The 16,725-nt window shown below is 39.4% G+C and overlaps 1 protein-coding gene across 1 annotated transcript; it reads right to left on the bottom strand.

The window, feature by feature from the left end:
- Positions 1-722: 722 nt before the first annotated feature.
- On the bottom strand, positions 723-15,741 carry kiss1ra (KISS1 receptor a). The gene is made up of 5 exons (XM_026936109.3): positions 15,265-15,741; positions 13,846-13,970; positions 6,341-6,476; positions 3,943-4,181; positions 723-3,562 (listed from the first exon to the last, which is right to left on the bottom strand). The coding sequence occupies exons 1-5, from the start codon at positions 15,491-15,493 to the stop codon at positions 3,188-3,190; spliced, it is 1,104 nt and encodes a 367-aa protein (XP_026791910.1). The 5' UTR covers positions 15,494-15,741; the 3' UTR covers positions 723-3,187.
- Between the last annotated feature and the right edge of the window lie 984 nt (positions 15,742-16,725).

Here is a 16,725-nt window from a genome sequence, read left to right as displayed (position 1 = left end):
GCAGCTGGGTAGCTTGTTTCCAGAAACAGAGATAATCACTGGGTGTTTGTGTGGGTAGCTATGCAGAATGATTTCCAGGTTATTAAGGTGCCAGCTCGATTAAGCCCCACCAGCCTTGGTGGACATGTGAACCATGTGATCTTTGGTTTAGATCGCAAACTCTGACAGCAAAAGACAGGAAAAACATTAATTCGAATGATTCACTGGTGTGCCTTTTAGAGATATTTAAACCACAGTCACCAAACGTGTAAAGACAAACAAACTTACATATATTTAACAATAGGGATTATCAGGGATTATCAGTTCTAATCCTGGAAGCCAGAGTTCAGCATACTAACCTACAAAAATATAGCTCTAACATACCTATATTTACTGGAATTATTTACTCCTGTTTTCTGTTTTCCTTTTCCAAATATGATACATTTTGTCTTTCTGAGTATATGTCTTAGTGTCATTTTGGTTAATAATTTTGCATTGTTGAATGAGTCTGAATAATAAACAAAAATGAAAGAAAATACAAAGAAAAAAAGAAAGAAAATTGTTTTTATGGTAACATATTTATAAGAAAGGATGCCAGTAGAAGTCTATGAATTATATATATTTATATAATGTTATATATTATATATTATGCAAATATTAACAACATTTCATAAATGAATCATTATGATCATTATGAAGTTTCATAAACAACCAATGAAACTGTTCTCTATTTTTGGGAGCTTAAGAAAAGAAAACAAGAGAAATAAAAAAAGAAAGAATTCAGATTGATAAAATCGAATATATTCATGAGGCATATCTAAAACTGCAAAGGCCAACGATAAAGCTGTGCTACATAAATTATAGATGAGTCTTTCAAGGTGAAAAGGAGAAAGAATGAGTAGAGGGGAGCTTTTAGATGTACATACTGTATATATCGTTTTACAAATACATTGCACTGATGCTAACGCTAAGAAGGTCTGCTTTGTTTTGCTATAAAGAAAGACAACATATCACTTGTACATATACATATACATATACAAAATGATTACATTAGAACTGTTTTTTAAAATAATTATATTTTCTTTCACAAATTTATTGACATCCCTAAGGAACATTTAAAATAAATGCAAACAAATTGGATGCTGACCTGCACAAATCACAAACTGACATAAAAAAACCCATAAGCAGTTAAAAATAGCATTCAGCACAATTAGGGCCATACAAAAAGTTTCACATGGAAATTAGACATATGTGCTCATGCACCGTTTCCCTACACGGTGAAAAGGATGGGAAAGGAGGGAAAAAGACCCCCAGAGATCACAGCTTTAGAATTGCACAGTTTGATTTTAATTCGAAAGTTTCAAAATCAACTGTTAAACACCACTTTCATAACAACGAGCTGTTGGAAAGCATTGCAATAAAGAAGCCCTACGTTAGAGTATCACGAAATGCAACATCTGAACTTCAGCAAGCTTCATTAGAAATACAAATGGCATTGTGTGATGCGCTGGAAATCTTTCTGGTCACGTGCATCTTTGGCATGTGTGGTGAAAAAAACAGGACTGCATACAAGGAAAAGCACCTGATAGCTCAGTGGAAAATATGTGGGTTGTTCAGGGATGCTTTGGGGCTGTTTTGTAGCAGGTGCTTTAGGGGCTCTTGTGAACATTAATGGCACCATGACCTTTGCTAAGTACCAGGATATTTCAGCCCAAAACCTGCTGGCAGAGCTGGCCATATATAGAGCTTTCAACAAAATGATGAAAACATACTTCTAAATCAGCACTGATATGGTTAAAGAAACACAACATCAGCCTGTTATTTAACTGTCTCAGTCTCCAGATTTGAACCTTTTTGAAAACCTGTGGTGTTGGAATTGAAGAGCAGAGACCATATGAACAAACCCAGGAATATAAAGGAGCTTAAAATGTTGCATGGAGGATTAGACCAAGAGCCCTGTAAAAGTGTCTCCAACCTTAAAAAAATGACAGAAAGAGGCTCAGTGCTGTTCTCTTCAGGGCAGGAGAGAAATATTAATTGTAAGCATGCATAATATTTTAAAAGCAATGTTTTGTAGAAGAATGCACTACTTAATAAAAGCTGCTTTTGGGGGGGTTTGGGAAAAAAAGGTTTAAATGCCCTTGTATGATTGAGCTCAAAATATTACTAATTGCATGTGTTATTCTTTTTATATATTTATTTTTGCTCATTGTTATGAAGGGTACCAATAATTTTGGAGGGCTCTATACATACATACATACATACATACATACATACATACAATAATCCCATCCATTCAATATTCATAAAGTTACACGTCAGTCTTATATTATTTTATGTTTATTACTGTCTTTATATCATGGTGATGGAAAATCTATTCAGTTGATCAGAAGCATCTGGCAAAATCGCAATGTTATAAAAAAAAGACAGTATTTCTTCTTGAGCCAGAAGGTCACAGAAGGCTCATCTCACAAGAACATTTATACACCATTGACCCTTCTCTGATTAGGCTGTGTGTCCATCAGCAAAACAATTGAACAGCTTTACTAACTGTACAGGGTACAAGCATTGCCAACCCAAGCTGTAATTGGTAACAATACAGTATGTTCTGAAATGTGTTTAGACTTGCTGTCAAAGTAAGAACACTCTCGGCTGAGTCAGGAGGTAAACTGAGAACATCAGTAACACCCATTAAGATAAAAATGTACAGGGTTTGCTAGGCAGCAGTGTGTGTGTTCACAGGGAGGTGCAGGACCAACCTATATCTCCACCTCAATCAATGAGTCATGAGTCTCCATGGATCATTCAGTTAACATCCTCTCTGGCAGGTTCGTGCATATCGCTGTTGGCAGAACATCCATTCATCTGGCAAAGACGTTGACCTCTCTGATTTACATCCCATTCATTTTACGGCCAGCATCCACTGTTTCTCTGAACTTACATGTAGTATTAAATCTCATTTCATCTCATTCTCATTTCATATTGGTCATGTGTTATACTTATTAACGGTTAAGTAAGCATCCAGGAATTAACATGCAAATGTGCTTTTCCATGTCATTGTACATCCATCTCTTTATTATGCACACCGAAGCTCCCTGAACAAATCGTTTAATTTCCAAAGTCAGTTTGTTTTGGTGCAGGATGTGCCAGCAATTAGGCATTTGTCTATGTGCAGATGAAGGTGCTAATTCTCTTGCCTGCCTGCTGCTCATTTCCTTTCCGTATTGCTCTCATCTTTTGCAACAAATTTGATTTCTGCATTGGCTGTACGAGAGGTTACACTGCTGTCCCTCACTGCATGTCTGAAGAAGAAGGGGAAAGTCTTCCTGAAGGACTTTCGGAAGCTGGCACCCATGAAGCCATACACGATGGGATTGATAGACGAGTTGGCATATGACATGCAGTTGGCCCATGTCTTGATCTTATATGTGGCATAATTGACCTTAAAGTTGGGGTAGAAAGACTGAAAGAGGACAAAGATCTGAATGGGACCCCAGCAGATAGTGAAGAGCACTACGATGACTACCACCATTTTGGAAACCTTACTCCTGATGGAAATGGTTCTCTCAGAGAGCAGATGCACCTGAAAATAGATCAGCTTTGTCAAGGCATCATTACACTTAAAAGAAACAGATCACTAGCTGTCTCAAAAGGCCAGCTCATCAAAGGCATGACCCTTCAAGCAGTAGAGTTGTGAATTATATACCAGGGTCTCCACATGCAATATCTTTTTTATTTAAGTTTCGGGACATGGAATATAATATACAGTCATATACTATGTAAAAAATGTCTGTAATTCTTAAATGGTTAATGCAATAATTTTTTTGTAAAACCCATTGAATTAAAGCTGAAAGTCTACACTTCAATCACATCTTGATTGCTTCATTTCAAATCCATTGTGGTTGGGTACAGACACAAAATTACGGAAATCTTGTCAGCAATAAGGAAAGCCAGTGCTCCTACCTGATGGTTATTATCAACGGGCTCCACGGTTGGCTGGCCCACCCTCTTCAACATAAAGGAATAGCAGAAGGAGATGGTTAGAACAGGCAGCAGGTAGACAGCTATGAACTGGTACAGTATGAAGGCTCTTTCATGTGTCTTCGAGGGAAAGCGTTCCATGCAGTACTGTCTTGGCCCATACCAGTAGCCATCCTCAAGCCTTTGATACATTAAAATTGGGGTGGACAGAATGAAAGAGCCTGGATCCAAAAAAGACACAAAACTATGTTATTTATTAGTATATTGGTAATACTTTACATTAATATTCCTTTAACCAACATTATTTAGCACATTATTTACCATGAATCTCAGAAGTAGCACACCAGAGTAAAGTAACTAGCATTTCTATTAATTAATGTTTTTAGATAACAAACAAAATAAGGCAAATAATCAACACCCACATTAATCAATATTCATATAAACATGCAGTAAAATTAAGCCCACATCCACCAATAGGAACCAACACCTTAAGTAACATGTTTGCAGTTGGTAAGTAGCAAAATTCAGAACTAAGGCTTTATTTTTATACCTGGAGACTAGAGGTGATTATGTTATCACCATTTAGCAACATGTTGTCATTTAAGTTTTGCTAATTTATGTGGACTTATTTTTAGTCATGGATTGAATAAACAGTCCAAGAAGGTGTGTAGTTAACATTCAAACCAAAATCAATTAATATATGTGTAACTACTTTGTTAATTTGTTAACATTACATACGTCTTCTTACTTCTAAGTTTAATATTTGTTAATGCTTATTAATGTAGTAAATAATGTTAGCTAATGTAAAGCGATACCGAAATATTGATAAGTGTCAAAGTGCCGAACACGGGAGACGGAGTCCTGCACCACCAGCCACTGCACACGTCATATGACTCTCACGTCACATGACGGCTTTGCACCTGATTCACGTTTATGTTAATTAGCACTAGTACTTAAGTCACGTCTTGTACAGCACTCTGCATCTAGCTTTCTTCTGTTGTCGATATCTCTGTACCTTGTTCACGTCATGTTCACGTTGTTGCCTTGCTTCACAATCCTCGTTTTGGTTCTTGCTCTTTGTGTTTCATCTGTTTTCACTTACAATAAACAAAATCTGCACTTGCATCCACATCCTCTACAAATCCCTGATGGAAAGCTAAACCTACAAATGGATATTTTTCAAGGGCCAACAGGAACTCCTGGAGAGCAAACCCTCTGATGTGGGAGCAACGAGGGAAGGAATGCTGGAACGGCTCAAACCCTTAGGAAGTTTTTTTTTTTTTAAACTTTTTGAGCCTGACCAGGCTGAAACCGTCTCCTACCCTCCCTTCCGTACTGAGGCCATCACCCCATCTTGTTGCTCGGCTAAGGATGTCCTTCTACCCCTGTGCCTCCCAGATGACGCTGTTACGGCTCACGACCTCACCGTAAGCGTCAGTCTGTCTTCCTGATCCGCTCAGGACATCGCTCTACCCCCTCGCTCCGCTTCAGACGTCACTCTGCCTCCTTGCTCCGCTAGGGATGTCACCCCGCCTCCTTGCTCCACTGAGAACATTGCTCTTTCCCCTTGTTCTGCGGTGTATGTCGCCCCTCCCTCTTGCTTCATGGAGGATGTCGCTGCCCCCTCTGGTCTCACGGAGAACGTCGCTCCGCGCTTTGGCTTCATGGTGGACGTTGCTCCACTCTTGTGCTCCGCCTTGGACGTTGTGTCATCCCTTAGCTCCATCTTGGACGTTGCCACCTCACTGCTCAGTAGATGACGTCATGTCTCTGGCCTGCTACACTAAGGGTACCACGTCTTATCAACCCAAGGGCATGTGGAAATGGAGGGATTTCAGGCTTGGTTGCTAAGGACCCCTCTCGAGGACACAGTTTTGGGAGCCACGTATTAAAGGGTCATTCTGTCATGGTTGTGCCGAACACATCTTTCATCACATGATGGCTTTGCACCTGATTCACGTTTAGGTTAATTAGCACTAGTATTTAAGTCACATCTTGTACAGCACTCGGTGTCTAGCTTTTGTCTTCTGTTGTCGATATCTTTTTACCTTGTTCATGTCATGGTCATGTTGTTGCCTTTTGTGTTTCATGTGTTTTCACTTACAGTAAACAAAATCTGCACTTGCATCCACCTCCTCTACAAATCCCTGACAATAAGATTAATGTTATGGTGCAATTGATCTGTTGCACTAACCAGAGATGAAACATTTAAAATACTGTAGATAGACAACTTTTATCAAGAATTTGTAGACTATAATGCAGCATATGGAAAAATGACTTAAAATGACATTAGTAATTAATTAGTAAACGTTAGTTAAAATAAATTAAAGAGATTTAAAAGATTTAACTGAGATCTTGATAATGATATTGTATGACGTACCAATCCAGATGCAGATGCTTACAATCATGGCAACTCGTGGAGTGCGATGACGTAGTGATTTCAAGGGGTACACAGTCACGTAGCAACGATCCCCACTCATTGCTGTCAATGTGATGCACGTGGCCTGGACTGTCACCTGCAAATAGCCACAGCCATGCGTCCTTTCATCATGGATGATTACGAAAACCATTACATAGAGAAAATTTCCAGAAGTTTCAGGGATGAGAGACAGACTATTCTTCAGACAGACAAAAAGAAGGCTGACGCATGGAACAGGTATAATGCAACCTTCGTTTGCAGAGTAGACAAAAACATGTCTTGTTATTCATCTTTTTTTGGGGGAACAAATTGAATAGAGGGTTGAAGATCAGGTCTTATTACAGCTCGGGCAAATGTTGAATTGAATCAGACGAGCCACTGCTTCCATTGTTAGGGCTGTGAATTAGCCATATTAAAGTACCTATCAGTCTGTAGCTAGTGAAGTGCTGAATAATAATATCCCACGTAGTATTGAGAATACACTGTATTTATTATAGATCACTATTTGGTTTTAAAGTCGGCTTTCAAGCAGACACTTTCTGTGTTAATGGCCTTAATGAGCCACAATGCTTGAACTGTGTCTCATTATCAGTTCTAAGGAGGACACAGCATCATGAATAGAACGAACCCTTCACACTCAGTGTGGGAAAGATCAATGCCCACCATCTCCAACTTGCTTTTAACTAGCTTTAGCTGAATGTGTTAATTCAGTCCTCCCACAGCAGCTACACTAGAAAAGATTTCAGGGTATGGGGGAGTGTGTTATTTATCTGCCCAACAATTAATCATGTTTTTCTACCATTAAACTACCATGGACTTTCTCACAGAGATGAACAAATGCACAATACAATTGCCTCTGCAGTGGCTAGCATTGTTGTCACGTTGTTTGTTTTACAGTCCACTTATCTTCAAGTGCCCATCAAAACCAAAAGGACAGAACAACAAACACTGAAAACAAAGCCCCAGTAACTACTAACTCATGGTTTACGCTCTGATAAACTTTAGATATTTTATAATGAAATAGGCAAATTGTCACCAAAATCCCAAGTGTACTGAGCAAGAGGTGTGCAGGAAACTGCAGAGGGTAAACGCATACAAAGCTGCAGGACCCAACGGATTACAACCAAGGGTGTTGAAAATGTATCACAGCGGGTTCATAGAAATCTCCAGGCACAAGTATCAGTCCACAACTATCATCCCAGTTCCCAAACAAATAAAATAACATGCAATAATATGCCGTGTTGCTAAATGACTCCTGTGCTGTAGCACTCACCTCAGTGGCTATTAGATGCCTGGAATAACTTGTACTGACTCGTATCTATATTATAATTCATGACTCTGTAGTCCCTCAACAATTTGTTGACCAACCAAATAGATCTGTGGACGATGCCTTCCCATTTCCCTGCCCTTGGCATTGCCCACCAGCACCTGAATAGACCAAACACTTATGGGCAGATGTTGTTTACAGATTATAGATCAGCATTTAATACAGTCCCTTATCTCTAATCTGAATTCAGGGTGGATGGATTGGCCCAACTCCATCTGCAACTGGATTTTGGATGTTTTGACAGCAAGAACACAGGTGGTGAAAACCGGGGATAAAACTTCATCACCACTTACAGTATACTGAATACTCCACAGTGCCGCTGTCTATGCCACAGGTTGTATTCACAATTCACTTATAGCCAGGCATGATAGTAACTACATCATAAAATTAGCTGACAATACATCATTGGTCTCATCAATAATAATAATGAGGCTCCATATTGACAGAAAATATGTGACCTGGCACTGGGCTGCAACAACAACAACAACAACCTTAGGCTGGATACCTCCAAAACCAAAGAAATGATCTTAGGGCAATCCATAATCTGTTTGGTATTAATGGGGCAGTAGTGGAGAGAGTGGATAGTTTCAAATTGGTATGCAATATCAATGCTGGAAATGCATGTATATTGTTGATAGTGTCCTAACAGCACTGAGAGAGATGAGCTCAACAAAGAGATGTGAAAAAGACACAACGCATGACTGGCTCTCTTCTACCAATTGATTCAATTTAAATTGATTGTGGCAGGAATAGATCGTACTCCATCATGAGTGACCTGACTCACCTTGTCCACAGATTATTTGTTAAACTGGAGTTTGGTAGATATAGCAATATCAGGGTGGGCACTAACAAGTTCAAGAACAATTTTTATCCTTTTGCAGTTTGGCAGTTTAACAATGTTAATAATGTATTAATGCACAAAATCTACAATAGGTGAAATCAATACCAGCTTATTTCATCTTTTTGTTTAGCTTTACAATTTACTTTTATTGTTATGGTTGTGTATTTCTTAGTGATGCTATTGCTTCATTGGTTAGATCAAGTAAAAATGTCTATGTACTCAATGTACAAGGCAAATGAAGAATCTAATCTATTTCGCTCCCTAAACTCATAATGTCCATTAACAAATCAAATGGTGCCTTAATAATGTGCTTATTGGAACATTTGCCTCAGACAGACAAAGATAAGTAATTTCAGTAATTATGTCTTCTTTGATGGAGGAGACAAAAACATGTCCATTTATTCATCTTTCCTGTGAGGAATTAATTGAATAGAAAATTCAAGACCAGTTCTTACATTCAGATGACTCAGAGAACCAACTGCTGATTTCAGCTGTAAATTAAGCACATGTAGGTGCCTATTGCCATGTAAACTCATGCTACTAAAAAGAGGCATCTCTGAGGCACAAGCCATGTTCTTTGTTACTTTATCTCAACATGTTCTTTCTTCTGGGACTCCCAAATACATACTGCCCATAAAAATATGAATAATGTTTGATTTTTACCAGACATAGTTCAAAACTGAGTGATATTTGTAAAGAAAAAATGCAGTACTGTCAGCAATGAAATGGTTGCCTACTCACAGACCTTTAACTTGGTCAAGCTATTCTGCTCCACAAATCTCTGTGGGATCCTGTACTGTGATGTTGTCATGACAGAGAACATTGGAGGTGGGCCTAGATTAACTGACTCACACATAGAGTTCAGTGTTAATGCCAAGAGGACTGATTTGACATCCATGGAGGAGGATAATAAAAAGGCATGTCCTTCCACAGATACTGTAATATTTTCTTCTATAAGTTACTTTGGAGAAAAATGAAAGCTGAGTATTGCACACAAACCTTAACAAGGCTGTGTCATGTGTGCTGAGTGAGGCCAGTGGTTTAGTAAGCCAGAGACAAAAATCTTTGGCTACCTAAAAGTTTGATAGTCATCGATATAAGGGATATACAGTCACCAGCCACTTTAATAGAAACACCTGTATTCTATTAAACACCTCATTCATGCAATTATCCAACCAGCCAATTATGTGGCTGCACCACAGCTCATAATATCATGCGTGAAAATCCCAGGAGATGCTCAATCCAGCCCATCTGGCACTAACAACCATCCCACGATCAAAGTGACTGTAATTAAATGCTTTCACCATTCTGATATTTGAATTGAAGATTAACAGAATCTCTTGACCTGCATCTGCATGATTTCATGCATTGCACTGCTGCCATATGATTGGCTGATTGGATAATTTCATGAATAAGCAGGGGTACAGATGTTCCTATTAAAATGGTGAGTATATGCATTCTAATGGGAAGCACCAGATATTTAAAGGAAATATTTTTCCCTCACACAGGAAGCCAGAATTTTTTACGAATTTATATCTATTTATAAAAATGTAGAGCTATACTGACCTAAGTCAAAAGCATTAAATGTATTTTTAACTTAAAAATAAGACTTTGACCTGAATTCAATTCTGAAGGTTTAGAGTTCTAAAATAGTTTGGATTCAAGCAATATCTGAGTGATGATGAGGCAACAGGGTTTAAAAAAAAAACAAAACACAAGAGTAAAACACAAATGGAAAGTAACTAAGGAGAAATCCTAATCTACTAGCTACAAAAGCTAAACAAAGGCTGTGTGGGTGTGTGGATTTTGTGTGTGTGTGTGTGTGTGTGTGTGCTCACAGTCTCAAGTGAGAAGAGTGAGAATGGACTTATTTCACCTCTTCTAACCACCACGGGTAGTCTGAATCACCCGGAAACCTTAACGAACTCTATGGCTACTAGCTTGAATTGGGTTCCCTTGTTAGCTTGCTGGAGCATAGCACTCCTGTGCATTCTGAAGTTAGCTATGAACTGTTCTGTTGCTCAGGACAGCACTCACCTATCAGTCCCTCACCACCAAGCGAGCTGAGTTCCACTACAGTTCAACTATTCTACAGCCATGCTGTAGAATTCATATTCATGCAGGCAGTGTCTAACCTCCCGGAAGACAAGCACATACACCACCTTTGTGTCCACTGCCTCAGCACTGGTCATCTTAGAGAAGCAGTGTCAGGTGTCAGATGTTCCCTGCCCTGACTGTGCAGTGATGCCAGTGCTGACACTGTGCACGTGGCTCTGATTCAGATACAGATACTGATTCAAAGTTGAATTAGACCCAAGGTACATGACAAATTATGAGCAGGTTGGCCTAGTCATGGCACTGGTATTTTCATCTGACAAAATGTATATGGCACATACAGGCAATTTGTTAGACATTTTGCTGCTTGCAGAGTGAAACTATCACTCTGCAATCTGCTGCTTTCCTCCCCTCTGTGACTGAACGGATCACAGAGTCCTCCCTCTCAGCCTCTCTCTAACACCGTGGGTGCTATTGATATGTGAACAGGTGGCCCTGTTGCCAATGATGGCTAGAGGAATAAAGATACAGCTGTTTTGGACGACTGGGTCCTATGTGCCTCTACCAAGGAACACGCCATTCACGTGCATCCTCTTTAGATACATTATACCGCTTAGTCTCACTGTGAATTTGGAAAAAAAATCTCAGCATGCAGCTAGACTTATTGAGAATGCTAGTCAGTCTGCCACACCCTTGCCAATCAAGCAGGTCAAGCAAATGCAAGCAGGTCTCTATGTATGGTACCGACTCCGCTGCAACAAAATTCCTCTTGGGCTTGTTGGAATTAGCCTGGGGCTAAACCCCAAATCCTACAGAGAGCTTCATCTTCATGTCAACCAGACGGGCACGAGCTTTAACACACTGCAGAAGTGAAGCTTTTCTCACAAAAGAGATATAGTTACCACAGACAGCTCCCTCAATTGCTGGGCCAGTTTGGTGCTATGGAAGCACAGGAGGCATGTGGAGCCCCAGTGTGAGAATAGAAAGCATCAACCTGTTGGAACTGAAGGAAGGTCTATCCAGCCCTCACTTGCTTCCTACAGGTTGCAAGGCATCGCTGCCACAACACTTTGGCAGCTTCCTCCCCCAACAGATCTTTTGTCCCAAATGGACAGAAATAGTTCACACAATAGGCCTGGTTAGCTATGCCTCTAAGTTTGGCTCCTTGGATTGAATTGCTGATTGAAAACTGTGACCCTATATTTGGACCTGGTTTGCCTTCAATTGGAAACGGTTCCACAAATGATGTGCACGCCATCATCTGGATCCAAGGTACTGCCTGGTTTCTAGAGTACTAACCTTCTTACAGGAACTACCAGACAACAGAAAATCCCTGTCTATGAAGAAGGTGTAAGACATTGCACCATATCACAGCACCTTGGATGGTGCCTGTCTGGGGGCTCATAAACTCATCACAGCCTTTCAGAAGGGAGCAAGGCACCTTTACCCACCATACTACCCACAAAAAAAACAGAGTGGGATTATCCTTGTATTGGAGTCCTGAAGACCTTTCCTTATGACCAATCCTGGATGTCAAACTGAAATTGGTCTTTTTACAGACTGCATTTTTTTTAGCAATCACTTCAGCAAAAAGACTGGGCAAACTACATGCCAAGGGGATAAGCTAGCCTTGCATACATTCGTGGTTGGATGGCTCCAGAGTGGCCTTGTGGTTGAACCTGGGATTTCTGCCCAAAGTCATATCACCAACTATTTTTAACCAATCGGCTGACCTTGCTGTGTTCCATGGACCTGCTGAGCATTCCTTAATATGCTCAGTATGCACTCTATGGTACTATTTGCATGGCAGCAACTCAATCATCAGATTGGTTTTAAAGGGACCTTTCAAGAAGTTTACAGGAGCATTTAGCTATTTATGTTCACTGACACATCAAGAGCTATATGCTCCTGTAATCTATTTTCAATGGAGAGTTTTGCAGGTGAACAGGAAAAACCTAAGAGAGTGAGGAAGACTGAGTACTGAGCATAGTAAATAGGATGTGTCACTATAACCCCTGGGAAAAATCAATGCCCACCATCTCTAAATGGCTTGTAATTAGCTTCATTTGAATGTGTTAATTCAGTCCTCCCACAGTTGAGAAGGTTTCATGGTATGGGGAGTCTGTTATTCAGCCATTATTCATTCATTAAATTGTTTTTCAGTGAAACTGCTATGGACTATCTCTTAGAGATTAGCAAAATCACAGTGGAAACCATCCTACACCATTTCTTGTTATTGTGTTTTACAGTTCACTTATCTTCACATGCACAGCAAAATTAGACTGGGAAAGTCCTCCACGTATTGTATGTGTAGTCCAGTACAGAACATAATACTTTTATATTATTTAATATCCTAATTTTAAATTGGTTACTGATCAAAATACAGGGAAAACCTGAAGTTATCCTATTACAGGCACCCCTAATCTAATCAGCATCTTTACTTTGGGTTTTCTTATAGCCTGACAATTCCTATTTATGCATTTAAAGCTACTGTTCCCTGAAAACACCCTTCTGTTGGGCTATGACTAAGAAGTGACTCACTTATCCGGATATCTACACAAAGGCGGGTGAATCACAATCCCCCAAATCCTCCAGAACACATAATGAACGTCCCACCCTTCACACACTAATCTATAGTTGCTAAGGTTTGTGTGCTGATCTGCAGATCATAGTATATATATTCTTTTATACAACAGTTATTTTCCAGTCCACTAATTTGATTGGTTGCGCGGCATTCCAAGAGTGCTTATATTTAGTATAACCGCACTGAGCTAGTTCACTCTGTGTATGACTCCACTTGTCTGTGTTCATCACATTAAAAAATATTCCACTTCCTAGTTCGAAATGGTTACTACAGTAGAGTTAAGAGTCAGCAGACATGACGACCGATACTTTTCGGGAATATAACTTTTGATTTAAAATATGAAAGCTCATCAGATGACGAGGAAAATGAAGAAGGGAAGCCATTTTCACCAGAAGCACCTTTAACAGGAATGTACAAATCAGTGTGAGCTAGCCAGCTAGGTGACAGGCTATAAAGAGAGCGTAGCTTTTTTGGGATCTATTACTCAACATAATGTTCCTGTGTTTCAGTAGGTTTCTGGGAAAAAGATAATGAAAATATTGCTTCTGTAAAAAACATGGATTTTCTTTAGCATTTGCTCAATAACAGACTAACCTTTTTTCAATTTCCTGATAGCTTACTGTTTTTATTTGCCTGGTGCAACCAGGGTGCATGCATACCTGCTGAAGAAAAGCAACAAATTTGCACATGAAGTCACCGAAGATCCACCCAGGGAGAGGGTAGAGGGTAGCCGTGAATGGCACACAACACACCAGGAAGATGATGTCTGTGGCAGCCAGGTTAGCTGCAGAAGAAAGCAAAGCTTTAATGAGAGTGTCTAGGTTCAAGGCAGTGTATAGAACAACATGTTCCCTTTCTGTTGTTGTTTTTGTGTTGGCTCTGTGCTATAGACACACACACATGTATATACAGTACTGTGCACACATCTTAGACACATGCAAAGAAATGCTGTAGAGCAAAGATGCCTTCAAAAATAATGAAATTAAATGTTTCTATTATAAAGAGCAGTAAACAGTAATAAATGAAACAAAGTCTGATGACCCTTTGCTTTAAAAAAAAAAAAAGGTACAGGACATTATAAGGAAATTAGCTGTAAGTTTTACTCAGCATCTTGCAGAAGCAGCTACAGTTCTTCGGGAGACTTTGCCTGTCGCACTCGCTTCTTATTTTTGCAGCAAGACTCAGCAGCCTTCATTATGTTTTTTTGGGTGAAAAGTGGTCTCTTATGTAATACGCTGCTTTCTTTACTGACATAACACATTTCATTTTGCCTTAACTAATGTTTGGAAATCTAAAATGTTTTTGTACTGACTCGATAATGACAATAAAATAAAAATCTATAATTTACAAAATAATAAAAATCTATTAACAAAGTACATACAAAAAATAGGGTGCCTAAGACATTTGCACAGTACTCTGTGTGTGTGTGTGTGTGTGTGTGTGTGTGGTACATGTGGTACCTTGATAAAGACCCCAGCATGTGAAGAAAGTCATTGTTGGAAAATCTTATCCCTACAACATGCATTTTTATAGCAGTACATACAATGTTCCCGCTTGATAAACTTGATAAAATACATTTTATAATTTTATTAGTACAGCATTTGTGTGCCTCCATAGTGTCTGTCTACTTAGTGAATAAATCTACAGTAGGTTCTCTGCATAGCGAGTACATTTTGCTTCTGTGGACCTAACAGCACTGCAGTTACTATATTAGTGCACACCCTATTGATGTAATGCCCTCATTACAAATTTAATCAGAGTGGAAATGATTAAAAGTAAATTAAATTGGCATAGTGGCAGTAAAGGGCAGAGTTTAATTTAGTTTTAAATGAGGTTTGAGGTTTTACATTGAGTGGACACAGGAGCTGACACTGAAAAACTGCACAAGAAAAGAGTTTTTCCATTATCATGTCCTGTGCATGATTAGAGAAAAAGTCTTTAAGGAAAAAAAAAAAACACAACTTGTTAGTTGATGATTTACAAACTGCCAGTTGATGTGTTGATTTGTTTCGCAAATCACATACAGAATCATTTGAGTCTTTTTTTTTCCCCTCACACTACAGAGAACTGAAACTCACCGATGTAGAAATTGGTGGCGGTCCTCATCTGCCTGTGCTTTGAGATTACATAGATGACCAGTGAGTTCCCTACGAGTCCCACTAGCATGATGAGCGAGAAGAAGAGTGGCACCAGCCAGGCATCTGTCAGGAAAGGGTGCTCGCCTTCTTCCACCTCCTCCAATGACAAGTTCCTTGCAGAATCATTCAGCAGCATCTCTGAAGAGTTCCACACCTCGCTGGAGAACATGGTGGCTCCTAAAGTTTTTATTTTGCTAGGTTCTTCCCTTAGGATGTATGGCAACACGGTGGGCAAAATGGCTTATCTGAATAATTGTGAACTTCTGAATGGGCTGCTCTTCTCTTCTTTGTGAAAAACGGAGCTTTCTGAGCTGCATCCACTGTGAGGCAAGTTTGCATCAGATTTATACTGAGCCTGAATACACGTGGGCATCAGCAGGGCTGGAGAAAAGAGAGCTAGGGGTCTCCTAGCAACAGTTTGGGGATAGGCATTGCATATGTAGTGCCCAATTCAGAGAGAGTGGGGGGGAGAGAGAGAGAGAGAGAGAGAGAGAGAGAGGGAGGAGAGGGAGGAGAGAGAGAAAATTGGGGCATACACTTTTATTATATACATGCATAATATATAGATGAAAATCAGCACTCGTTTATTTGGGGATTATAGTAGGGTTTACCATCATCTGAAAATGGAGTTAGTTATACTATTATTATGAATATCATGCTATACCTGCTAATGATAGCAAAACACAGATGGGTGGCAAATTATAGGAAAAACTAACATGGTTGTTGACAGACCGTTCTTGTCGACGGTCTGATCATGTCTCGCACTGATATTCTCACCTGAAGCATGGTTGCTCTTTGGTTTTCGTAACATATTACACTACTGCATGAGCCTCACAGTTTATTTACTGATGGCCTTTCCATAGATCTAAATGCAGATGTCACTTTAGTCACTGTTCTCATTGAAACACTAGCTAATTGAGCTGTCTTTGTGACTGAATCTCCTGCTATCTGTCAGCCTGTTTTCAAAGACACATTTTTTTTTCCTCTTGCCATCTCAATCCAAAGTCAGCATTTTATACATACCACGGCGAATGGAAAAATGTTTAATACTTAATTTTATCAGTCAGTACACCTATTTGGAAGCATCTGCATTCGTTTTGCTTCACCACTCATTTATTCAGTATTTTTCCCTTTCATTTGTCACCTGTTTGGAGCTAGTTCATGCTTCAGAATGTCCCATGACATATTCTTCAAGATTTAAAAAGGGTTCCTCAAGTGTTTTTTGGATGGTCACTGCTTTAAGCTATTTCCGAACAAGAAATTCTCAGTTGTAAGGTTCTAGACAGAATCTTTAAGGGTTCTCCCAGATGGACAAACAAATAAACAAACAAAACACAATAAGTTGCTAGATCTTAGCCCAAAAAATTGTCCTATATAATATGATGGCTCGCCTTGTTTCCT

Source organism: Pangasianodon hypophthalmus, chromosome 4, assembly GCF_027358585.1.
Source record: "Pangasianodon hypophthalmus isolate fPanHyp1 chromosome 4, fPanHyp1.pri, whole genome shotgun sequence".
Lineage (NCBI taxonomy): Eukaryota > Metazoa > Chordata > Actinopteri > Siluriformes > Pangasiidae > Pangasianodon > Pangasianodon hypophthalmus.
Note: the sequence above shows the minus strand (reverse complement) of the source record. Positions and strands in the feature narration are given on the sequence as shown.

What these genes read in the sequence shown, in the direction of transcription:
- kiss1ra (XM_026936109.3), bottom strand. Translation starts at nt 15,493, where the DNA reads ATGTTCTCCAGCGAGGTGTGGAACTCTTCAGAGATGCTGCTGAATGAT. An exon ending in CGCCACCAATTTCTACATCG is followed by an intron (nt 13,971 to 15,264) that starts GTGAGTTTCAGT and finishes TTTCTTCTGCAG; the next exon opens with CTAACCTGGCTGCCACAGAC. An exon ending in AAGCATCTGCATCTGGATTG is followed by an intron (nt 4,182 to 6,340) that starts GTACGTCATACA and finishes TTTTGGATCCAG; the next exon opens with GCTCTTTCATTCTGTCCACC.